A 27,084-nucleotide genomic window follows, 5' to 3' on the forward strand; every position below is an offset into this window, starting at 1 on the left:
GTGAAGGGGTTAACCCTTTGTAGTGTGGTAGTGAAATCGTTCCATTTGTAGTGTGGTAGTGAAAGGTTAACCTTCTGTAGTGTGGTAGTAAAAGGGTTAACCATCTGTGTTGTGGTAGTGAAAGGGTTAACCCTTTGTAGTGTGGTAGTGAAAGGTTATAACCTTCTGTAGTGTGGTAGTGAAAGGTTAACCTTCTGTAGTGTGGTAGTGAAGGTTTAATCTTCTGTAGTGTGGTAGTGAAAGGGTTAACCATATGTAGTGTGGTAGTGAAAGGTTAACCTTCTGTAGTGTGGTAGTGAAAGGTTAACCTTATGTAGTGTGGTAGTGAAAGGGTTAACCATCTGTAGTGTGGTAGTGAAAGGGTTAACCCTTTGTAGTGTGGTAGTGAAAGGGTTAACCAGCTGCAGTGCGGTAGTGAAAGGGTTAACCATCTGTAGTGTGGTAGTGAAAGGGTTAACCATCTGTAGTGTGGTACTGAAAGGGTTAACCATATGTAGTGTGGTAGTGAAAGGGTTAACCCTTTGTAGTGTGGTAGTGAAAGGGTTAAATAACTATCTCACCGATGGCTGTGCCCTCGCTCACGTTGCCGTGGTAGGGGTCTTGGCTGAATACAGGTTTATTGTCGTTCTGGTCAATGACTTTGATGATAGCGGTGCAGTTAGCTGTGTGCCCCACCCCTTCCAGATCTGCAGCCTCGATGACCAGCGTGTACTTTGGATGAGTCTAAATGTAAATGTAAATAAGAAGGGGGGGGGGGGGGTTAGAATGAAGAGCAGATCTATGTACAGTATGGATTATGGATGGGATGATACGAGTAACTCACAATACGATACTGATATCTGGCCCTCCATAATGATAATATCACTCAGATACACAATATCTGCGATAATCAATATATTGCAAGAAATGTAATCTACAATATATACAATATAACTGAAGAAAAGATACCCATGAAAAGGCACAAAGCAGGAATTATGTATTTTTCACAGAATTGACATGAAAGCGTATCAGATTATTTAGTGTGCATCACAAACTGCCCAATTGTATATTAAACAATGTACAACAAATTGCATAGTGGTTCTTTAATACACACTGACCGCAACTTGATTATTAATTATGAATTATGTGCCCAACGGAGAACTTTGTTACCATCTGCAATAAAAACAAAATATATACATCATCTGTTTTATCTAATAAGATAACGTTTTCAGTCTGTTCACCTCATTACAATCATTTTTGTTGCAGTAAAATGGGATTGTCAAGAAAAAAGAAAAAGAAAACATCTTCTTTAAAAAAAATATATTGAGAGAAAAGTATCGATAACATGTAGATGTACGGCGATATATCGCAAAATGGACCTTTTGTCCCACCCCTTGTATGGATGGATGACAAAGTGAACAATAGAGGCGTGGAAGAGGACATTGCTGTAGGAACTACTTTACCTCTCTGTCCAGTCCGGCTGCTGCCACACTGATCACTCCACTCACTGGGTTTATATCAAACATCGCTGGCCGGGGGAGCGCTGGCACCTGAGTCAGTATCCGATAGCTAACGATGCCGTTATACGTCTCTGGGTCGTCTAGATCCACAGCCGTTACCCTCATGAAGGAATGATCTGGGTGGTTTGAAGCAAAGGGAATAGATTATTTTGAACTGGCAAATTATATTTGAAATGAAATCAAGTTTGGAGGACTCAAATTTAAACCTTTATCAGAAACACGTCAAGAGGCACAATAATAGCGATCAAGCAGGAGGAACTAATAATGAGGAATCATTGGAGCACATTATGTCCTCATGATAGTGGGTCATGTATAGTTACCCCCCAATGAATGAAGGACATATGGCATGTACGCATACGTTTTATGTCGTCTCTTGTGGCCTTTTCAGGATGTGTGTAAGTCTCAAGTGCTTTCATGCAGTTTGTGGTTTTCATTGAGATTTATGATCCACCTCCAAAAGAACTCTGAACAGCTACTTCCACCGGGCCAACATGCTACTGACTGAGAGACTCTGAACAGTACTGTATTTGCAAATCTGGTATGTCATAAATGTATAGATGTAGCAGTACTGACTATCTGTATGTCATGTATGTCATATATGTCTATATGAATTGAAAATGGGGGACCCTGATGGAAACAAGACAAACGTCTTTCTCAGGTCTGCATCCCCTTAACAATTGTATGTATTGAGCCGTACTGTATTGTACCCATTCTGCAATCTGTTAAATAAAGTTTTCATTCATTCATTCATTCAGCTACTTCCACCGGGCCAACAGGCTACTGACTGAGAGACTCTGAACAGCTATTACCACCGGGCCAACAGGCTACTGACTGAGAGACTCTGAACAGCTACTTCCGCCGGGCCAACAGGCTACTGACTGAGACTCTGAACAGCTACTTCCACCGGGCCAACAGGCTACTGACTGAGAGACTCTGAACAGCTACTTCCACCGGGCCAACAGGCTACTGACTGAGAGACTCTGAACAGCTACTTCCACCGGGCCAACAGGCTACTGACTGAGAGACTCTGAACAGCTACTTCCACCGGGCCAACAGGCTACTGACTGAGAGACTCTGAACAGCTACTTCCACCGGGCCAACAGGCTACTGACTGAGAGACTCTGAACAGCTACTTCCACCGGGCCAACAGGCTACTGACTGAGAGACTCTGAACCATCAGGGACACACACACAAAGCACCTTAAATTACTTGCACACCACACGCTGCTGCTACCTCATGCACAAAATCTCTTTTTTATTTCCAAAAAACGTTCAAGATATGTCTATTTATCATCCGCTGCTCTTTAACTTCACTGTTTAACTTGACTTTAACTTCACCGTTACATTGTATAGTAATATAGCTTAGCATAGGATTGTATAGCATAGATTATAAGAGTATAGATAGTATAGGGATAGCAACATAGCATAGAGTACCATAGTAAAGTTATATTGTATAGTATAGGATTATTTTAAGTCTATTTGTTGTATTGTACACTACTACGGTTGAGGAGCCAAGGAAAACAAGCATCTCACATTTTCAGAATGTATGTACATTTTAAAAACTGTGACAATAAAGGAATCTGAATCTGAATGTGCCTTTAGCACACAAGTTGTTTGCTGAGGTGGTTATTTCAAATAACACTCACACTCATGTCTCTGTGCTGACCCTCTGGCCAACCATCTCCAGCATTGCACCATTGCCCTCTGGCGGTAGAAATATGTACCACAACTACACAAAAGTCAATGAAAGTCAATGGAGAATTCTGGAAATGAATTCCCCAAAAATACTTCCCGTTGCCAGATGTGAAACATATTCCCACATGCTCATCCTTGTGCCTCTGTAACGTTCTGTGCCAAAGCACAGGCTGATTGCCCCCATAGTTTGCAAGAGATTACGCGGATTCTCACACACGCACGCACGCACGCACGCACGCACGCACGCACGCACGCACGCACGCACGCACGCACGCACGCACGCACGCACGCACGCACACACACACACACACACACACACACACACACACACACACACACACACACACACACACACACACACACACACACACACACACACACACACACACACACACACACACACACACACACACACACACACACACACACAATTTTGCACACAATTTTGGACAATTTTGGACTCCTAGCCTTATTTCCTACGTACAGATCATATTGTAGATCAGTAGAGTCCTTTCTCAGCACAGTCCATGCTGTTCTTCACACTGGATACCTGCAGCTCTGGCTAGTTAGCCACAAAACCAATATAAAGTAATGGGGCCACACTTCAGTCTGTACAACCCCTGAAATAAGCAAGCGCACCTTTTGAGTATGTTTAAATGTGTAAATATGTTAAGTGCCATTCAACAATATCACAACATGGATTGTGCCGAGAAAGGACCCTACCATTCAGCAATATCACCAATGAGTAGGAAATAGGGCTAGGTATCCATAATCGGACCATACCCAATAACCATGTTACTCAAGTCTCAAATCTGTAGCACTTTTTGTAATATGGATGTGTTGTGTATTACATATTGAAATGATGTATGGTGTAAGGCTGTCTCCCTCATAGGTAATCGCTAGGTTTGGTCTCAGTCAAGATGTTGCTAGTGGATTAGTTGATTTTTATGCTTTTCTTTTCAAGCTGAACAAGTTATTTCCTGATAAATGATAAGCACATCTCTGGTAAGCACTAGATTTGATAAGCATATCTCTGGTAAGCACTAGATTTGATAAGCATATCTCTGGTAGATTTAAACAGGTCCTTCTGTATGACGCAGGGAAATAGAATTTTGACAGATGTGTTGATGAAATAAATTAATCAATTAGTTGACAAATCCTATAACTATTGGTGGACTGAGAATTTGTTTAGGACCATCCCTGGTATGTTGTCATGGGGTTTCCGCCTTCTGTAGTGTGGTAGTGAAAGGGTTAACCATTTGTAGTGTGGTAGTGAAGGGATTAACCATATGTAGTGTGGTAGTGAAAGGGTTAACCAACTGTAGTGTGTTAGTGAAGGGGTTAACCCTTTGCAGTGTGGTAGTGAAATCGTTCCATTTGTAGTGTGGTAGTGAAAGATTAACCTTCTGTAGTGTGGTAGTAAAAGGGTTAACCATCTGTGTTGTGGTAGTGAAAGGGTTAACCCTTTGTAGTGTGGTAGTGAAAGGTTAACCTTCTGTAGTGTGGTAGTGAAAGGGTTAACCATCTGTAGTGTGGTAGTGAAAGGTTAACCTTCTGTAGTGGGGTAGTGAAAGGTTAACCTTATGTAGTGTGGTAGTGAAAAGGTTAACCATCTGTAGTGTGGTAGTGAAAGGGTTAACCCTTTGTAGTGTGGTAGTGAAAGGGTTAACCAGCTGCAGTGCTGTAGTGAAAGGGTTAACCATCTGTAGTGTGGTAGTGAAAGTGTTAACCATCTGTAGTGTGGTACTTAAAGGGTTAACCATATGTAGTGTGGTAGTGAAAGGGTTAACCCTTTGTAGTGTGGTAGTGAAAGGGTTAAATAACTATCTCACCGATGGCTGTGCCCTCGCTCACGTTGCCGTGGTAGGGGTCTTGGCTGAATACAGGTTTATTGTCGTTCTGGTCAATGACTTTGATGATAGCGGTGCAGTTAGCTGTGTGCCCCACCCCTTCCAGATCTGCAGCCTCGATGACCAGCGTGTACTTTGGATGAGTCTAAATGTAAATGTAAATAAGAAGGGGGGGGGGGGGGGGGGGGTTAGAATGAAGAGCAGATCTATGTACAGTATGGATTATGGATGGGATGATACGAGTAACTCACAATACGATACTGATATCTGGCCCTCCATAATGATAATATCACTCAGATACACAATATCTGCGATAATTAATATATTGCAAGAAATGTAATCTACAATATATACAATATATGTAACTGAAGAAGAAAAGATACCCATGAAAAGGCACAAAGCAGGAATTATGTATTTTTCACAGAATTGACATGAAAGCGTATCAGATTATTTAGTGTGCATCACAAACTGCCCAATTGTATATTAAACAATGTACAACAAATTGCATAGTGGTTCTTTAATACACACTGACCGCAACTTGATTATTAATTATGAATTATGTGCCCAACGGAGAACTTTGTTACCATCTGCAATAAAAACAAAATATATACATCATCTGTTTTATCTAATAAGATAACGTTTTCAGTCTGTTCACCTCATTCCAATCATTTTTGTTGCAGTAAAATGGGATTGTCAAGAAAAAAGAAAAGAAAACATCTTCTTTAAAAAAAATATATAGAGAGAAAAGTATCGATAACATGTGGAGGATGTACGATGATATATCGCAGTATGGATCTTTTGTCCCACCCCTTGTATGGATGGATGACAAAGTGAACAATAGAGGCGTGGAAGAGGACATTGCTGTAGGAACTACTTTACCTCTCTGTCCAGTCCGGCTGCTGCCACACTGATCACTCCACTCACTGGGTTTATATCAAACATCGCTGGCCGGGGGAGCGCTGGCACCTGAGTCAGTATCCGATAGCTAACGATGCCGTTATACGTCTCTGGGTCGTCTAGATCCACAGCCGTTACCCTCATGAAGGAATGATCTGGGTGGTTTGAAGCAAAGGGAATAGATTATTTTGAACTGGCAAATTATATTTGAAATGAAATCAAGTTTGGAGGACTCAAGTTTAAACCTTTATCAGAAACACGTCAAGAGGCACAATAATAGCGATCAAGCAGGAGGAACTAATAATGAGGAATCATTGGAGCACATTATGTCCTCATGATAGTGGGTCATGTATAGTTCCCCCCCAATGAATGAAGGACATATGGCCTGTACACATACGTTTTATGTCGTCTCTTGTGGCCTTTTCAGGATGTGTGTAAGTCTCAAGTGCTTTCATGCAGTTTGTGGTTTTCATTGAGATTTATGATCCACCTCCAAAAGAACTCTGAACAGCTACTTCCACCGGGCCAACAGGCTACTGACTGAGAGACTCTGAACAGCTACTTCCACCGGGCCAACAGGCTACTGACTGAGAGACTCTGAACAGCTACTTCCACCGGGCCAACAGGCTACTGACTGAGAGACTCTGAACAGCTACTTCCACCGGGCCAACAGGCTACTGACTGAGACTCTGAACAGCTACTTCCACCGGGCCAACAGGCTACTGACTGAGAGACTCTGAACAGCTACTTCCACCGGGCCAACAGGCTACTGACTGAGAGACTCTGAACCATCAGGGACACGCACACAAAGCACCTTAAATTACTTGCACACCACACGCTGCTGCTACCTCATGCACAAAATCTCTTTTTTATTTCCAAAAAACGTTCAAGATATGTCTATTTATCATCCGCTGCTCTTTAACTTCACTGTTTAACTTGACTTTAACTTCACCGTTACATTGTATAGTAATATAGCTTAGCATAGGATTGTATAGCATAGATTATAGGAGTATAGATAGTATAGGGATAGCAACATAGCATAGAGTACCATAGTAAAGTTATATTGTATAGTATAGGATTATTTTAAGTCTATTTGTTGTATTGCACACTATTACGGTTGAGGAGCCAAGGAAAACAAGCATCTCACATTTTCAGAATGTATGTACATTTTAAAAGCTGTGACAATAAAGGAATCTGAATCTGAATGTGCCTTTAGCACACAAGTTGTTTGCTGAGGTGGTTATTTCAAATAACACTCACACTCATGTCTCTGTGCTGACCCTCTGGCCAACCATCTCCAGCATTGCACCATTGCCCTCTGGCGGTAGAAATATGTACCACAACTACACAAAAGTCAATGAAAGTCAATGGAGAATTCTGGAAATGAATTCCCCAAAAATACTTCCCGTCGCCAGATGTGAAACATATTCCCACATGCTCATCCTTGTGCCTCTGTAACGTTCTGTGCCAAAGCACAGGCTGATCGGCCCCATAGTTTGCAAGAGATTACGCGGATTCTCACACGCACGCACACACACACACACACACACACACACACACACACACACACACACACACACACACACACACACACACACACACACACACACACACACACACACACACACACACACACACACACACACACACACACACACACACACACACACACACACACACACACACACACACACACACAAAATTTTGGACAATTTTGGACTCCTAGCCTTATTTCCTACGTACAGATCATATTGTAGATCAGTAGAGTCCTTTCTCAGCACAGTCCATGCTGTTCTTCACACTGGATACCTGCAGCTCTGGCTAGTTAGCCACAAAACCAATATAAAGTAATGGGGCCACACTTCAGTCTGTTTGATTGATTGATTGACAACTTTATTAACAGATTGCAGAATGGGTACAATACAGTACAGCTCAATACACACAATTGTTAAGGGGATGCAGACCAGAGAAAGACTTTCGTCTTGTTTACATCAGGGTCCCCCATTTTCAATTAATCAGGACATATATGACATACATGACATACAGATAGTCAGTACTGCTACATCTATACATTTATGACATACCAGATTTGCAAATACGGTACTGTTTGTGATACAGAAGGAGTCAGGAAAAGGGAGTATTGTAGTGATTGTTAATGGTACATAATTCACCCACGGAACTATTGTTAGGAACAAGAGTTCCGCCCGGACATTATATGAGGTGGCACTACCTGCCACCACGAGTCAGTCTTCTGCACGCAACGTAGCCGTAGCATGTTGTATTTGTGTACTGAATAAAGGCTGTTCGCTCTACCGAGCTACCGTCTCCGACTCCCATCTCTCGGCACTACACTGGTGACCCTGACATTGGTCTCGCTGAAGTATCAGGGACCGAACCGAACATGGCAAACGATGCCGCTATTATTCGATTGCCGGGGTTTTGGGAGCATTCTGCGGCGGCGTGGTTCGCGCAAACAGAGGCGCAGTTCGCCCTACGAGGGGTTGACGACGACGCCGCGCGATATTACCACGTCGTCTCGAGCCTCGGGAGCACTACAGCGGCGAGGACGGTAGGCTCCGCCTGCACGGAATAAATATGAGGCGTTTAAGACGCACCTACTCAGGATATTCGAGTTGTCACAGTCAGAGCGGGCCCGACGCTTGCTGGCTATACGAGGCTTGGGGGACAGCAAGCCTTCGGAGCACATGGAGATGATGTTGAACCTGCTGGGTGCAGAACGGCCTGATTTCCTGTTTATCGAACTGTTTCTCAGGCACATGCCGCCACACGTGCAGACGGCACTTGCCAATACAGCGACTGCTGATCCCCGTGCTTTAGCAGAGGAGGCTGACCGCTTCTACCTGGCCACTCGACACTTTGCCCCAGGGCTAATAGCCTCGACATGCGGTTACACGCCGCAGGGGGGAGGGGCGAGGAAGATCAGGAGCAGCGCTGCCGCAGGCCTGTGTTATTACCACGCACGTTTCGGCGCGAGGGCGACAAGATGCCGTTCCCCTTGCACTTTCGGCATAACGCATAAACGCAGACACCTGCGCCCAGTAGCAGCGGTGAGCGCGGGTATGTCGAACCGGCTGCTTTTCATTAGGGACACACTCTCCGGTTGCAAATTCCTCTGCGACACCGGAGCTCAGAGGAGCGTCCTGCCAGCTACGAAAGAGGACACCGCCGGCGATGATAGAGGTCCACGCCTGACGACCGCCAACGATACCCCTATCCGCACCTACGGTACAAGGACCGTGGAACTGTGTTTTGGGGGCCAGCGGTTCACGTGGGACTGCATCACGGCCGACATTTCGTTCCCACTACTGGGGGCAGATTTCCTGGGTGCACACGGTCTCCTCGTGGACATTAGACATGGCCGCCTAATAAACGCACAGACACGGGCTTCGTTGGCATGTGTCCGCGATGAGGCGACATACGGCGGCCTTCTTACAGCCTTCACCGACCACGAACCCCTCACGTTTTCTGAGTCAAGACACGTCGCCGAGAAGCCCAACGTCGTCATCGGAGCTGTACAGCCGGACCTCGACTACGTCAACAGGGGCTCGGGACAGGCCTCCGACCACGACATCCAGGCCCTCGGGACTGCAGATTCCAGGCTACGCCTGGAGGACGTCGCGATTGGTCACGCGGGTCCGACGCTGCTGAGTGACCTGTCCACCGGACACCCTAGCCCACAGGCCCCTGAGGACTGGCGAAGGCTCGCCTTTGAGGTGGGGTACAACCACCACAAGGTTGAACCCGCCCACGTAGGCATTTCCCAGCCCTTAGAGCTGGCCCTCTCCCCCCGCCGAGGCCGTCCGCCGCTACCCCGGGACCCGCCAACGACGGAGCCGCCGTTGGCCTCGTCGACGTCTGTGCCCCCGGGTGTCGGGGAGGACACGGGCGCTTGCGCCGCCCCTACCTCCCCGCCCCTGGCTTTCCGCACTCACCGTGGCCGGTTCATGCCCCCGGGCGCCGTGGAGGGCGCAATCGCTTGCACCGCGCCCCGGGTTGTCCGCTCACGCCGCGGCCGGGTCGTTGTCTCTCCCTGCCGTGGAGATTTTGACCATGGTTGAATTCTGGGGGGGCTTGTGTAGTGATTGTTAATGGTACATAATTCACCCACGGAACTATTGTTAGGAACAAGAGTTCCGCCCGGACATTATATGAGGTGGCACTACCTGCCACCACGAGTCAGTCTTCTGCACGCAACGTAGCCGTAGCATGTTGTATTTGTGTACTGAATAAAAGCTGTTCGCTCTACCGAGCTACCGTCTCCGACTCCCATCTCTCGGCACTACAGTATATACATTTGACGTAGAAACTGTACATTGGAGGAGGTTGGGTGGGGGGGGTTGGGTACACTGGGATATTGACAACCATACTGGGTAATCTACATTGGAGGTGGTTGGGGGGGGGGGGGGGGGGGGCACTGTATAAACAAGCAAAACTGTACATTGAGGGGGGGGGGGGGGGAGACACTGTACAAACAAACAAAATTGTACATTGGACTATTGACAAAACCATACTAGGTAAATGACTGTACATTGGAGGGGGTTGGGTTAGGATATTTACAGGGGCCAGTGTTGAATTGCAGTCTCCCGTAGGTGTCCCTTGAGAGAGGTTTTGAAAGTGGGTAGTGATCCACATTCCTTTACAGCTTTGGGTAGGGCGTTCCACATTGATGTGGCATAATTGCGAAACGTGTTTAGTCCCTTATTTGAGCCGAATCTGGGTTTAACATGATTTGTGGAGCTCCCTCTGGTGTTGTGATCGTGGTATTCACTGACCTTTGGGAAATATTTTGACATGTACATGGGTACCTTGGTCGTGTAGTGTATCTTGTAGACCAGGCCCATTGCAAGTTGCTGTACTCTGTCGTCTACTCTAAGCCATCCTAGGTTGTCAAAGTGGGCAGGGGTGAGGTGGGTTCTAGGAGTAAGGTCAAGCATTAGTCTGACCAGTTTGTTTTGAGATGTTTGTAATTTTGTTTTTAGCGCCTTTGAGGTGCTTTGGTACCATGAGGTGCAACCCCTGAAATAAGCAAGTGCACCTTTTGAGTATGTTTAAATGTGTAAACATGTTAAGTGCCATTCAACAATATCACAACATGGATTGTGCTGAGAAAAGACCCTACCATTCAACAATATCACAACATGGATTGTGCGGAGAAAGGACCCTACCATTCAGCAATATCACCAATGAGTAGGAAATAGGGCTAGGTATCCAAAATCGGACCATACCCAATAACCATGTTACTCAAGTCTCAAATCTGTAGCACTTTTTGTAATATGGATGTGTTGTGTATTACATATTGAAATGATGTATGGTGTAAGGCTGTCTCCCTCATAGGTAATCGCTAGGTTTGGTCTCAGTCAAGATGTTGCTAGTGGATTAGTTGATTTTTATGCTTTTCTTTTCAAGCTGAACAAGTTATTTCCTGATAAATGATAAGCACATCTCTGGTAAGCACTAGATTTGATAAGCATATCTCTGGTAAGCACTAGATTTGATAAGCATATCTCTGGTAGATTTAAACAGGTCCTTCTGTATGACGCAGGGAAATAGAATTTTGACAGATGTGTTGATGAAATAAATTAATCAATTAGTTGACAAATCCTATAACTATTGGTGGACTGAGAATTTGTTTAGGACCATCCCTGGTATGTTGTCATGGGGTTCTGTAGTGTGGTAGTGAAAGGGTTAACCATTTGTAGTGTGGTAGTGAAGGGATTAACCATATGTAGTGTGGTAGTGAAAGGGTTAACCAACTGTAGTGTGTTAGTGAAGGGGTTAACCCTTTGTAGTGTGGTAGTGAAATCGTTCCATTTGTAGTGTGGTAGTGAAAGGTTAACCTTCTGTAGTGTGGTAGTAAAAGGGTTAACCATCTGTGTTCTGGTAGTGAAAGGGTTAACCCTTTGTAGTGTGGTAGTGAAAGGTTAACCTTCTGTAGTGTGGTAGTGAAAGGTTAACCTTCTGTAGTGTGGTAGTGAAGGTTTAATCTTCTGTAGTGTGGTAGTGAAAGGGTTAACCATCTGTAGTGTGGTAGTGAAAGGTTAACCTTCTGTAGTGTGGTAGTGAAAGGTTAACCTTATGTAGTGTGGTAGTGAAAGGGTTAACCATCTGTAGTGTGGTAGTGAAAGGGTTAACCCTTTGTAGTGTGGTAGTGAAATGGTTAACCAGCTGCAGTGCGGTAGTGAAATGGTTAACCATCTGTAGTGTGGTAGTGAAAGGGTTAACCATCTGTAGTGTGGTACTGAAAGGGTTAACCATATGTAGTGTGGTAGTGAAAGGGTTAACCCTTTGTAGTGTGGTAGTGAAAGGGTTAAATAACTAACTCACCGATGGCTGTGCCCTCGCTCACGTTGCCGTGGTAGGGGTCTTGGCTGAATACAGGTTTATTGTCGTTCTGGTCAATGACTTTGATGATAGCGGTGCAGTTAGCTGTGTGCCCCACCCCTTCCAGATCTGCAGCCTCGATGACCAGCGTGTACTTTGGATGAGTCTAAATGTAAATGTAAATAAGAAGGGGGGGGGGGGGGGGGGGGGGGGGTTAGAATGAAGAGCAGATCTATGTACAGTATGGATTATGGATGGGATGATACGAGTAACTCACAATACGATACTGATATCTGGCCCTCCATAATGATAATATCACTCAGATACACAATATCTGCGATAATCAATATATTGCAAGAAATGTAATCTACAATATATACAATATATGTAACTGAAGAAGAAAAGATACCCATGAAAAGGCACAAAGCAGGAATTATGTATTTTTCACAGAATTGACATGAAAGCGTATCAGATTATTTAGTGTGCATCACAAACTGCGCAATTGTATATTAAACAATGTACAACAAATTGCATAGTGGTTCTTTAATACACACTGACCGCAACTTGATTATTAATTATGAATTATGTGCCCAACGGAGAACTTTGTTACCATCTGCAATAAAAACAAAATATATACATCATCTGTTTTATCTAATAAGATAACGTTTTCAGTCTGTTCACCTCATTCCAATCATTTTTGTTGCAGTAAAATGGGATTGTCAAGAAAAAAAGAAAAAGAAAACATCTTCTTTAAAAAAAATATATAGAGAGAAAAGTATCGATAACATGTGGAGGATGTACGATGATATATCGCAGTATGGACCTTTTGTCCCATCCCTTGTATGGATGGATGACAAAGTGAACAATAGAGGCGTGGAAGAGGACATTGCTGTAGGAACTACTTTACCTCTCTGTCCAGTCCGGCTGCTGCCACACTGATCACTCCACTCACTGGGTTTATATCAAACATCGCTGGCCGGGGGAGCGCTGGCACCTGAGTCAGTATCCGATAGCTAACGATGCCGTTATACGTCTCTGGGTCGTCTAGATCCACAGCCGTTACCCTCATGAAGGAATGATCTGGGTGGTTTGAAGCAAAGGGAATAGATTATTTTGAACTGGCAAATTATATTTGAAATGAAATCAAGTTTGGAGGACTCAAGTTTAAACCTTTATCAGAAACACGTCAAGAGGCACAATAATAGCGATCAAGCAGGAGGAACTAATAATGAGGAATCATTGGAGCACATTATGTCCTCATGATAGTGGGTCATGTATAGTTCCCCCCCAATGAATGAAGGACATATGGCATGTACACATACGTTTTATGTCGTCTCTTGTGGCCTGTTCAGGATGTGTGTACGTCTCAAGTGCTTTCATGCAGTTTGTGGTTTTCATTGCGATTTATGATCCACCTCCAAAAGAACTCAGAACAGCTACTTCCACCGGGCCAACAGGCTACTGACTGAGAGACTCTGAACAGCTACTTCCACCGGGCCAACAGGCTACTGACTGAGAGACTCTGAACAGCTACTTCCACCGGGCCAACAGGCTATACTGACTGAGAGACTCTGAACAGCTACTTCCACCGGGCCAACAGGCTACTGACTGAGAGACTCTGAACAGCTACCTCCACCGGGCCAACAGGCTACTGACTGAGAGACTCTGAACAGCTACTTCACCGGGCCAACAGGCTACTGACTGAGAGACTCTGAACAGTTACTTCCACCGGGCCAACAGGCTACTGACTGAGAGACTCTGAACCATCAGGGACAAGCACACAAAGCACCTTAAATTACTTGCACACCACACGCTGCTGCTACCTCATGCACAAAATCTCTTTTTTATTTCCAAAAAACATTCAAGATATGTCTATTTATCATCCGCTGCTCTTTAACTTCACTGTTTAACTTGACTTTAACTTCACCGTTACATTGTATAGTAATATAGCTTAGCATAGGATTGTATAGCATAGATTATAGGAGTATAGATAGTATAGGGATAGCAACATAGCATAGGGTACCATAGTAAAGTTATATTGTACAGTATAGGATTATTTTAAGTCTATTTGTTGTATTGCACACTACTACGGTTGAGGAGCCAAGGAAAACAAGCATCTCACATTTTCAGAATGTATGTACATTTTAAAAGCTGTGACAATAAAGGAATCTGAATATGAATGTGCCTTTAGCACACAAGTTGTTTGCTGAGGTGGTTATTTCAAATAACACTCACACTCATGTCTCTGTGCTGACCCTCTGGCCAACCATCTCCAGCATTGCACCATTGCCCTCTGGCAGTAGAAATATGTACCACAACTACACAAAAGTCAATGAAAGTCAATGGAGAATTCTGGAAATGAATTCCCCAAAAATACTTCCCGTCGCCAGATGTGAAACATATTCCCACATGCTCATCCTTGTGCCTCTGTAACGTTCTGTGCCAAAGCACAGGCTGATCGGCCCCATAGTTTGCAAGAGATTACGCGGATTCTCACACACACACACACACACACACACACACACACACACACACACGCACACGCACACGCACATGCACACACACACACACACACACACACACACACACACACACACACACACACACACACACACACACACACACACACACACACACACACACACACACACACACACACACACACACAATTTTGGACTCCTAGCCTTATTTCCTACGTACAGATCATATTGTAGATCAGTAGAGTCCTTTCTCAGCACAGTCCATGCTGTTCTTCACACTGGATACCTGCAGCTCTGGCTAGTTAGCCACAAAACCAATATAAAGTAATGGGGCCACACTTCAGTCTGTACAACCCCTGAAATAAGCAAGCGCACCTTTTGAGTATGTTTAAATGTGTAAACATGTTAAGTGCCATTCAACAATATCACAACATGGATTGTGCGGAGAAAGGACCCTACCATTCAACAATATCACAACATGGATTGTGCGGAGAAAGGACCCTACCATTCAGCAATATCACCAATGAGTATGAAATAGGACTAGGTATCCAAAATCGGACCATACCCAATAACCATGTTACTCAAGTCTCAAATCTGTAGCACTTTTTGTAATATGGATGTGTTGTGTATTACATATTGAAATGATGTATGGTGTAAGGCTGTCTCCCTCATAGGTATTCGCTAGGTTTGGTCTCAGTCAAGATGTTGCTAGTGGATTAGTTGATTTTTATGCTTTTCTTTTCAAGCTGAACAAGTTATTTCCTGATAAATGATAAGCACATCTCTGGTAAGCACTAGATTTGATAAGCATATCTCTGGTAAGCACTAGATTTGATAAGCATATCTCTGGTAAGCACTAGATTTGATAAGCATATCTCTGGTAGATTTAAACAGGTCCTTCTGTATGACGCAGGGAAATAGAATTTTGACAGATGTGTTGATGAAATAAATTAATCAATTAGTTGACAAATCCTATAACTATTGGTGGACTGAGAATTTGTTTAGGACCATCCCTGGTATGTTGTCATGGGGTTTCCGCCTTCTGTAGTGTGGTAGTGAAAGGGTTAACCATTTGTAGTGTGGTAGTGAAGGGATTAACCATATGTAGTGTGGTAGTGAAAGGGTTAACCAACTGTAGTGTGTTAGTGAAGGGGTTAACCCTTTGTAGTGTGGTAGTGAAATGGTTCCATTTGTAGTGTGGTAGTGAAAGGTTAACCTTCTGTAGTGTGGTAGTAAAAGGGTTAACCATCTGTGTTGTGGTAGTGAAAGGGTTAACCCTTTGTAGTGTGGTAGTGAAAGGGTTAACCAGCTGTAGTGCGGTAGTGAAAGGGTTAACCATCTGTAGTGTGGTAGTGAAAGGGTTAACCATCTGTAGTGTGGTAGTGAAAGGGTTAACCCTTTGTTTTGTGGTAGTGAAAGGGTTAAATAACTATCTCACCGATGGCTGTGCCCTCGCTCACGTTGCCGTGGTAGTGGTCTTGGCTGAATACAGGTTTATTGTCGTTCTGGTCAATGACTTTGATGATAGCGGTGCAGTTAGCTGTGTGCCCCACCCCTTCCAGATCTGCAGCCTCGATGACCAGCGTGTACTTTGGATGAGTCTAAATGTAAATGTAAATAAGAAGGGGGGGGGGGGGGGGGTTAGAATGAAGAGCAGATCTATGTACAGTATGGATTAGGGATGGGATGATACGAGTAACTCACAATACGATACTGATATCTGGCCCTCCATAATGATAATATCACTCAGATACACAATATCTGCGATAATCAATATATTGCAAGAAATGTAATCTACAATATACACAATATATGTAACTGAAGAAGAAGATACCCATGAAAAGGCACAAGGCAGGAATTAAGTATTTTTCACAGAATTGACATGAAAGCGTATCAGATTATTTAGTGTGCATCACAAACTGCCCAATTGTATATTAAACAATGTACAACAAATTGCATAGTGGCTCTTTAATACACACTGACGGCAACTTGATTATTAATTATGAATTATGTGCCCAACGGAGAACTTTGTTACCATCTGCAATAAAAACAAAATATATACATCATCTGTTTTATCGAATAAGATAACGTTTTCAGTCTGTTCACTTCATTCCAATCATTTTTGTTGCAGTAAAATGGGATTGTCAAGGAAAAAGAAAAAGAAAACATCTTCTTTAAAAAAAATATATAGAGAGAAAAGTATCGAAAACATGTGGAGGATGTACGGCGATATATCGCAGTATGGACCTTTTGTCCCACCCCTTGTATGGATGGATGACAAAGTGAACAATAGAGGCGTGGAAGAGGACATTGCTGTAGGAACTACTTTACCTCTCTGTCCAGTCCGGCTGCTGCCACACTGATCACTCCACTCACTGGGTTTATATCAAACATCGCTGGCCGGGGGAGCGCTGGCACCTGAGTCAGTATCCGATAGCTAACGATGCCGTTATACGTCTCTGGGTCGTCTAGATCCACAGCCGTTACCCTCATGAAGGAATGATCTGGGTGGTTTGAAGCAAAGGGAATAGATTATTTTGAACTGGCAAATTATATTTGAAATGAAATCAAGTTTGGAGGACTCAAGTTTAAACCTTTATCAGAAACACGTCAAGAGGCACAATAATAGCGATCAAGCAGGAGGAACTAATAATGAGGAATCATTGGAGCACATTATGTCCTCATGATAGTGGGTCATGTATAGTTCCCCCCCAATGAATGAAGGACATATGGCATGTACACATACGTTTTATGTCGTCTCTTGTGGCCTTTTCAGGATGTGTGTAAGTCTCAAGTGCTTTCATGCAGTTTGTGGTTTTCATTGAGATTTATGATCCACCTCCAAAAGAACTCTGAACAGCTACTTCCACCGGGCCAACAGGCTACTGACTGAGAGACTCTGAACAGCTACTTCCACCGGGCCAACAGGCTACTGACTGAGAGACTCTGAACCATCAGGGACACGCACACAAAGCACCTTAAATTAATTGCACACCACACGCTGCTGCTACCTCATGCACAAAATCTCCTTTTTATTTCCAAAAAACTTTCAAGATATGTCTATTTATCATCCGCTGCTCTTTAACTTCACTGTTTAACTTGACTTTAACTTCACCGTTACATTGTATAGTAATATAGCTTAGCATAGGTGTTGTGAAGGGCCAGATTAACATTGAGAATCTACGTTTTATTGTTTTATATAACTTGTATATTATTTATATATATAAGCTATATCCCTTTAAGCCTCCGTTTGAATCATAGCATTATTCGCTTTCCTCATTGGATAATGCCCTTGACGTTGGCGGCGCCAAGAACCGCGCCCCTGAGACAGGTTCAAAGGCGAGTCTGGACAAGTTGGGACATGCCTGGTGCCAGCGCATTGATTCCAGACAAGAGCTGCGGCTGGGCACTAGAAAGCCCTCTAAGTATATATATTGTGGAAGGCGCGAACAGTAGTATGTTCGTCTAAGTAGCAGTTGTATGAAGTAACGTGAAGTTTGTCCGGAGTAATGCAACAGCAATAGCTGCACCTAGCGTATAGCAGAGTCAAGTTCGACCTAACTTAATGTGAAGTAAAGAGTCGTCATTTAGTGTGAATCGTATTACAGCAGTTTGTTCGGTGTGCAGCATTAACAAGCAGTTCGTTCGTTTAGTAACTAGCGTGAACCTTAGCAAGTGTGTGTGGACTTAAAGTAATTAGTGCCAGCACACGAGGTGGGCCTAGTAGCAGAACTATTGGACATGTGCACATTGGAACCTACCGCGGCGATATTGTAGAACCATTATTGGTTGGATTATAGTGATTGTGGAACGTAGTACCGTGGAGAAGAGCATCGTTAATACCCACTGGCGTTTGGATTTAACTACCTTGAAGATCTTACCTCGGGCTAGCTTCGAGGACGAAGCTGGCTGGCTATCATCATTGCTATCGAGCATTGGATTACAGCTATTACCTTGCTACTGAGCACTTGGATTATAAAGACCGGATCCGTATGAGAACCCCTTTTCTTCAAGTGAACAGCCTGAGTATCCGTACCTTCTTCCTTCCTCTGGAGCTTACAACTCTGGGAGGATATCACCAGTCTCCAGCGGTACCCTCGTTTGCCCCCCTATATTGCCATCCCACGCCAGGCGGCGTTTGGTCTAGTATACCTAGCCTAGGAATTATTCATTCCCACTGACTTTGCTACTCGCTGACTTTCTAATATCATTCGCCATAAAAGAGCGACCAAGTCATTCCCATTTGTATATTGGCTGCATAATAATAAATACTGTAAATGATATCTCCTTGTCACCGTGCCGTCTATTCTGAGTGTCTGCCATAATTAACTGTACTGTCTGGCAAGTAATAATAATAATAATATGTAGTAGTGGTTTAATCTATCACAATCTTTAATACAGTCAGGGTTTTGTAACCCCTCAGTTACAATTGGTCCTTCGAGCCGGAGGGTATCAGTAATCTAATCATATTAATAGTAATATGGCCAGCGGCGGACACTCTCCAAACGGCTCTCCCAAACTAGCGCGCCCTAGGCGCCAACGTCAGCCCCCTCCACAATTGGAGGACTACGCTTTCGTTTTACCTCCTAGCTTATCTAAAAAGACATTAAGCACGGATAAAACTAATAGTTTAAGCATGCCCAATCCTATCGACTTGTCGGCCCCACTAGTAGAGACCCCAGCGGGTTCAAACAAAACTGACTTGGCTCACGGGGGGGGGACAAGCGGGACATGACGTGACTATGCCCAAAGACCACAGCGCCACCGAGATGGACCTCGGAGTGCCAGAGGATAAAGACAGCGCCACCGAGATGGACCTCGGAGCGCAAGAGGATAAAGAGCGCGCACCCGAGATAGACCTCGGCGCGCACCAGAGAGAAGAGTACCGCGTCTCAGAGATGGACCTCGGAGCACGGGAGAAGATAAGAAGCAGCGCCCTCGAGATGGACCTCGGAGCTTGTAAAGAGAACAGGTCAACGCCAAGTCCTGTCAACTCCAGATCACCCTCATCAGCGTCATCCCCAAGCGAGGCCGACCAGAGACTAGCGCAAGCCCTGATCGCCACGCTGACAGCTTCAACCGAAAGAGACCGCCTCCAGGGTGAGCGTGAACGTCTCCAGGCGCAACAAGAGAGTGAGCGTAACCGCCTACAGAGTGAACGCGAACGCCTCCGACTGGAAGAGTCGCCTCCAGGCTGACGCCGCGATGACCATCAGACTGGAAGAGAGGCGCCTCCAGGCTGAAGAAAACATCCAGCGAGACCGCGCCAATGCACAGCGCGAGGCGGAACGAGACCGCGCCAATGCACAGCGCGATGCCGCCAATGCACAGCGCGAGGCGGAGCGAGACCGTCTGCAGGCGCAAATGATGGAGCTAGCGCTCCAAAGGGTGACTCCCCACTCCTCCACCCGGAGCTCCCGGAGATCATCACGACACGGGTCGAGGGCACCTTCCCCTCCCCGACCAATCTACACGGGACCCAGCCAACAGGAAGAACCTGCTTACGTCGCCGAGTCCTCTCCCCGACCAATCTACACGGGACCCAGCCAACGGGAAGATCCCGCCTACGTCGCCGAGAAACTAACTAAGAGACTTCAAGGCCTAGCGGAGGACGAGGGAGGACATCAAGACCACCAGCACGAACCTATTTCGGACCAGGAGGCACAGTACAGCCCCGACCTCAGCCCCGAGACGCTGCGTTACGAACCCCCGACCCAACCCAGGGGTGAGTTTAATCAACAGTCAGCACCGAGGAGCAGTACCTGGGGGCCTGGCCTCTGGTTCCCACCCAGCACTAACCCACGACCCCACGTATGGGGAGACTCGCCAAGGAGGCCTCTCCCCGTACGCGCATCGGTGTCACAGCCATCCATGGCATCTTACATTGGGACACCCACATTCCCAGACTTTACGCGTGAGGACAGAGCACAGTATACTGAACTACTCATGTGTTTAGAGACTATTATGTCCGAAGTACAGGACGAGTCCTACAAATATGCCATCCTCCTCAAGCACCTTAAAGTACCCAGAGCGCACAACATAGCGCTGGCATATTCTCACTCAAGGACTCCCTACTCTGATGCCCTGGTGGCCCTCGACCCGTGTTATGGACGTACATGGGACTATGTAATTCAAGAGATACGGGAGATTGAACGCCTCCCCCCAGCTAAAGACAATAGAGCACTGGATGACCTATCTATAAAAGTACAATCCCTGGTAGGGATGCTCGGGTCACAAGGAGAGAAGGGGATGCACGAGCTATACGCCAACTCCAACGTGGAGCGGATACTGGAGAAGCTCCCCCCAGCCCGTCAAGAGCGTTTTCGGCGGCAGAGATACCACCGTGACCCCCACGGCCCAGAACAATCCCTCCTAGACCTTGCTGACTTCCTAGCCAGGGAGGTCAGCAGTCTACGAATAGACACATTCGCGTGGGGTGGCTCTAACCCTAAAGATGGACCAAGAAGGTTCAACGACAACCGCCGGCCCGTCACCGTGATGCACCAGGCCGAGGCTGTGTCACGGCAGACGAGCCACAACCCCCACGCCAAGGAGAAATGGAAGGCCGCCTGTCAGTACTGCGACAGTGAACACTGGCTGTCGCAGTGCGACGCCTTCAAAGGACTGACTACAGCCGAAATAGGTCAGTGGCTTAAGGATAACCGCCGCTGCTTCCGCTGCGCGCGCGGCCACATGGCAGCTGAGTGCCGCCTCAAGAGAAGGTGCGGCAAGTGTGACGGCGCCCACCTAGAAGTCCTGCATGAGAGTAATAAACGCCCACCAGGAAACCAAAGTAGGCCCGTCACAGTGATGTACCAGGCCGAGGCGGTGTCATCACAGACGAGTCACAACTCCCCCGCCACAGAGGAAGGGAATATTTACCCCCCACCACTACAGAAGATCCATTGGCCCTCCCCCTGGTGTACTTACTGCCGCAGCAGACACTCCAAGTTACGGTGCGACGCATACCAGAAACTGACCCCCGCTGAAATGGATCGGTGGAGTAAGACTAACACACAGGACCACGCTTACTGCGATACACTGCGCGAGGCCCACAAGAGAAGACTAGATCTACAAGGCAACTCACCAACAGAAGTGCTCCACATCGACCCCGCATATAGTGGGAGCCCCAGAGTGCTCATCAAGGTGGTCCGAGTGCTCCTGAGCTACGAGGACAAGGTCCTCGACACCTACGCCGTCCTCGACGACGGGTCAGAAAAGACTCTCCTCCTCGCTTCCGCCGCAGCCCAGTTGGGCCTGCGGGGTACCGAGGAAACAATGACAATCCGTACCATTAGTCGAGACCTAAAAACAATAAAGGGTGAAAACGTCTCATTCACAATAGCAGCGGTCGAGCAGCCCGAGAAGCGGTACAGCATCACCAAGGCATTTACAAGCCACGACATAGGTCTGTCACGCTATGACTACCCCATCCCACAGCTGATGGAGAAGTACGCGCACCTACGTAGACTGCCTATACCGCTCATCGACTGCGCCACACCGACCCTACTCAACGGCTCCGACCACGCGGACCTCATTGTCCCAACCAAGGCGGCCCACATCGGACCCAAAGGATGCCCAGCCGCGGTTAAGACCCGACTGGGGTGGACGCTCCAAGGCCCCCTCTATGGACCTGCCAGCCAACCAACGTCCACACGCTGCCTTTACACTAAGGTGAGCGACCAAGACCCTACCCTCTTGCAGCACGTCGAGAGACTATGGACATTAGACTCGCTGCCATTCAAGAGCGAACGTAAACTAGTTCGCTCCAAGGAGGACAAGTACGCCATAGCTCTACTAGAGCAAAAGACTACGAGAGTCAAGGTCGACTGAGTGTTCCGACACGCAACCCCACTCTTGAAATGGACGAAGATGACCATGAGAGAACCGTGGGCTCAAGAAGAGGGAGTTCCGAACTCCACCCCCCTTAGCTACGCTCCAAGGGACGTAGCTGACCTCGAACCCATCACCCCAAACTACCTCTTGATGGGGCGGCCGGAACCGGCCCCTCCTCAGACGGTGTACAGACAGGACGACAGGAACGGACGGAGGATGTGGAGACACAACCAAGCACAGATCGACCAGTCTTGGGCCCGCTTCCTCCTACGCTACCTACCATCCCTTCCAGCCCGTCAGAAGTGGGTAAAGGACAGGGACAACCTGAAGGTGGACACAGTCGTCATGATAATAGACCAGTCACTACCCCGAGCTACGTGGCCGGCCGGCCGCGTGAGCAGAGTGATTACTGGTGCCGATGGGAAGGTCAGAGCGGCAGAAGTCATAGTGCAAGGGCGGACTTACACCCGACCTGTGGCGAAGTTGATAGAGCTGCCGGAGATCCCTGACTTCCCTGATGACGACCATGACCCACTGACTTTGTAGATTGCCCTACTCCTCACAACAAGTATGGAGAAGTTGACTGGACCCTAATATTAATCTGTGCTCCATTTACTAATTAGGTGCGGACTAATTAGGAGGCGGCTGTTGTGAAGGGCCAGATTAACATTGAGAATCTACGTTTTATTGTTTTATATAACTTGTATATTATTTATATATATAAGCTATAACCCTTTAAGCCTCCGTTTGAATCATAGCATTATTCGCTTTCCTCATTGGATAATGCCCTTGACGTTGGCGGCGCCAAGAACCGCGCCCCTGAGACAGGTTCAAAGGCGAGTCTGGACAAGTTGGGACATGCCTGGTGCCAGCGCATTGATTCCAGACAAGAGCTGCGGCTGGGCACTAGAAAGCCCTCTAAGTATATATATCGTGGAAGGCGCGAACAGTAGTATGTTCGTATAAGTAGCAGTTGTATGAAGTAACGTGAAGTTTGTCCGGAGTAATGCAACAGCAATAGCTGCACCTAGCGTATAGCAGAGTCAAGTTCGACCTAACTTAATGTGAAGTAAAGAGTCGTCATTTAGTGTGAATCGTATTACAGCAGTTTGTTCGGTGTGCAGCATTAACAAGCAGTTCGTTCGTTTAGTAACTAGCGTGAACCTTAGCAAGTGTGTGTGGACTTAAAGTAATTAGTGCCAGCACACGAGGTGGGCCTAGTAGCAGAACTATTGGACATGTGCACATTGGAATCTACCGCGGCGATATTGTAGAACCATTATTGGTTGGATTATAGTGATTGTGGAACGTAGTACCGTGGAGAAGAGCATCGTTAATACCCACTGGTGTTTGGATTTAACTACCTTGAAGATCTTACCTCGGGCTAGCTTCGAGGACGAAGCTGGCTGGCTATCATCATTGCTATCGAGCATTGGATTACAGCTATTACCTTGCTACTGAGCACTTGGATTATAAAGACCGGATCCGTATGAGAACCCCTTTTCTTCAAGTGAACAGCCTGAGTATCCGTACCTTCTTCCTTCCTCTGGAGCTTACAACTCTGGGAGGATATCACCAGTCTCCAGCGGTACCCTCGTTTGCCCCCCTATATTGCCATCCCACGCCAGGCGGCGTTTGGTCTAGTATACCTAGCCTAGGAATTATCCATTCCCACTGACTTTGCTACTCGCTGACTTTCTATCATTCGCCATAAAAGAGCGACCAAGTCATTCCCATTTGTATATTGGCTGCATAATAATAAATACTGTAAATGATATCTCCTTGTCACTGTGCCGTCTATTCTGAGTGTCTGCCATAATTAACTGTACTGTCTGGCAAGTAATAATAATAATATGTAGTAGTGGTTTAATCTATCACAATCTTTAATACAGTCAGGGTTTTGTAACCCCTCAGTTACAATAGGATTGTATAGCATAGATTATAGGAGTATAGATAGTATAGGGATAGCAACATAGCATAGGGTACCATAGTAAAATTATATTGTATAGTATAGGATTATTTTAAGTCTATTTGTTGTATTGCACACTACTACGGTTGAGGAGCCAAGGAAAACAAGCATCTCACATTTTCAGAATGTATGTACATTTTAAAAGCTGTGACAATAAAGGAATCTGAATCTGAATGTGCCTTTAGCACACTAGTTGTTTGCTGAGGTGGTTATTTCAAATAACACTCACACTCATGTCTCTGTGCTGACCCTCTGGCCAACCATCTCCAGCATTGCACCATTGCCCTCTGGTGGTAGAAATATGTACCACAACTACACAAAAGTCAATGAAAGTCAATGGAGAATTCTGGAAATGAATTCCCCAAAAATACTTCCCGTCGCCAGATGTGAAACATATTCCCACATGCCCATCCTTGTGCCTCTGTAACGTTCTGTGCCAAAGCACAGGCTGATCGGCCCCATAGTTTGCACGAGATTACGCGGATTCTCACACACACACACACACACACACACACACACACACACACACACACACACACACACACACACACACACACACACACACACACACACACACACACACACACACACACACACACACACACACACACACACACACACACACACACACACACACACACACACACACACACACACACACACACACACACACACACACACACACACACACACACACACACACACACACACACACACACACACACACACAATTTTGGACTCCTAGCCTTATTTCCTATGTACAGATCATATTGTAGATCAGTAGAGTCCTTTCTCAGCACAGTCCATGCTGTTCTTCACACTGGATACCTGCAGCTCTGGCTAGTTAGCCACAAAACCAATATAAAGTAATGGGGCCACACTTCCGTCTGTACAACCCCTGAAATAAGCAAGCGCACCTTTTGAGTATGTTTAAATGTGTAAACATGTTAAGTGCCATTCAACAATATCACAACATGGATTGTGCCGAGAAAGAACCCTACCATTCAGCAATATCACCAATGAGTAGGAAATAGGGCTAGGTATCCAAAATCGGACCATACCCAATAACATGTTACTCAAGTCTCAAATCTGTAGCACTTTTTGTAATATGGATGTGTTGTGTATTACATATTGAAATGATGTATGGTGTAAGGCTGTCTCCCTCATACTGTAGGTAATCGCTAGGTTTGGTCTCAGTCAAGATGTTGCTAGTGGATTAGTTGATTTTTATGCTTTTCTTTTCAAGCTGAACAAGTTATTTCCTGATAAATGATAAGCACATCTCTGGTAAGCACTAGATTTGATAAGCATGTCTCTGGTAGATTTAAACAGGTCCTTCTGTATGACGCAGGGAAATAGAATTTTGACAGATGTGTTGATGAAATAAATTAATCAATTAGTTGACAAATCCTATAACTATTGGTGGACTGAGAATTTGTTTAGGACCATCCCTGGTATGTTGTCATGGGGTTTCCACCTGTGGTAGTGAAAGGGTTAACCATTTGTAGTGTGGTAGTGAAGGGATTAACCATATGTAGTGTGGTAGTGAAGGGATTAACCATATGTAGTGTGTTAGTGAAGGGGTTAACCCTTTGTAGTGTGGTAGTGAAATGGTTCCATTTGTAGTGTGGTAGTGAAAGGTTAACCTTCTGTAGTGTGGTAGTAAAAGGGTTAACCATCTGTGCTGTGGTAGTGAAAGGGTTAACCCTTTTTAGTGTGGTAGTGAAAGGGTTAACCAGCTGTAGTGCGGTAGTGCAAGGGTTAACCATATGTAGTGTGGTAGTGAAAGGGTTAACCATCTGTAGTGTGGTAGTGAAAGGGTTAACCATCTGTAGTGTGGTAGTGAAAGGGTTAACCCTTTGTAGTGTGGTAGTGAAAGGGTTAAATAACTATCTCACCGATGGCTGTGCCCTCGCTCACGTTGCCGTGGTAGGGGTCTTGGCTGAATACAGGTTTATTGTCGTTCTGGTCAATGACTTTGATGATAGCGGTGCAGTTAGCTGTGTGCCCCATCCCTTCCAGATCTGCAGCCTCGATGACCAGCGTGTACTTTGGATGAGTCTAAATGTAAATGTAAATAAGAGGGGGGGGGGGGGGGGGGGTTAGAATGAAGAGCAGATCTATGTACAGTATGGATTAGGGATGGGATGATACGAGTAACTCACAATACGATACTGATATCTGGCCCTCCATAATGATAATATCACTCAGATACACAATATCTGCGATAATCAATATATTGCAAGAAATGTAATCTACAATATACACAATATATGTAACTGAAGAAGAAAAGATACCCATGAAAAGGCACAAAGCAGGAATTATGTATTTTTCACAGAATTGACATGAAAGCGTATCAGATTATTTAGTGTGCATCACAAACTGCCCAATTGTATTTTAAACAATGTACAACAAATTGCATAGTGGCTCTTTAATACACACTGACCGCAACTTGATTATTAATTATGAATTATGTGCCCAACGGAGAACGTTGTTACCATCTGCAATAAAAACAAA

The 27,084-nt window shown here is 45.5% G+C and overlaps 1 protein-coding gene across 1 annotated transcript in view; it reads right to left on the minus strand.

Moving 5' to 3' along the window:
- LOC311242089 (cadherin-23-like) overlaps positions 1 to 27,084 on the minus strand; it is a gene marked incomplete at both ends in the record, with an annotated part of 145,750 nt that overhangs the window by 104,326 nt on the left and 14,340 nt on the right. Inside the window, 9 exons of the mRNA XM_084331040.1 lie at positions 561 to 723; positions 1,443 to 1,615; positions 5,026 to 5,188; positions 5,923 to 6,095; positions 12,286 to 12,448; positions 13,190 to 13,362; positions 16,201 to 16,363; positions 17,094 to 17,266; positions 26,466 to 26,628. Of these exons, the coding sequence (XP_084187166.1) occupies positions 561 to 723; positions 1,443 to 1,615; positions 5,026 to 5,188; positions 5,923 to 6,095; positions 12,286 to 12,448; positions 13,190 to 13,362; positions 16,201 to 16,363; positions 17,094 to 17,266; positions 26,466 to 26,628 (1,507 nt within the window). The remainder of the gene's footprint in view (positions 1 to 560; positions 724 to 1,442; positions 1,616 to 5,025; positions 5,189 to 5,922; positions 6,096 to 12,285; positions 12,449 to 13,189; positions 13,363 to 16,200; positions 16,364 to 17,093; positions 17,267 to 26,465; positions 26,629 to 27,084) is intronic.

The sequence above is a fragment of the Notolepis coatsorum genome (genome assembly GCF_963971535.1).
Source record: "Notolepis coatsorum genome assembly, chromosome: 15".
Lineage (NCBI taxonomy): Eukaryota > Metazoa > Chordata > Actinopteri > Aulopiformes > Paralepididae > Notolepis > Notolepis coatsorum.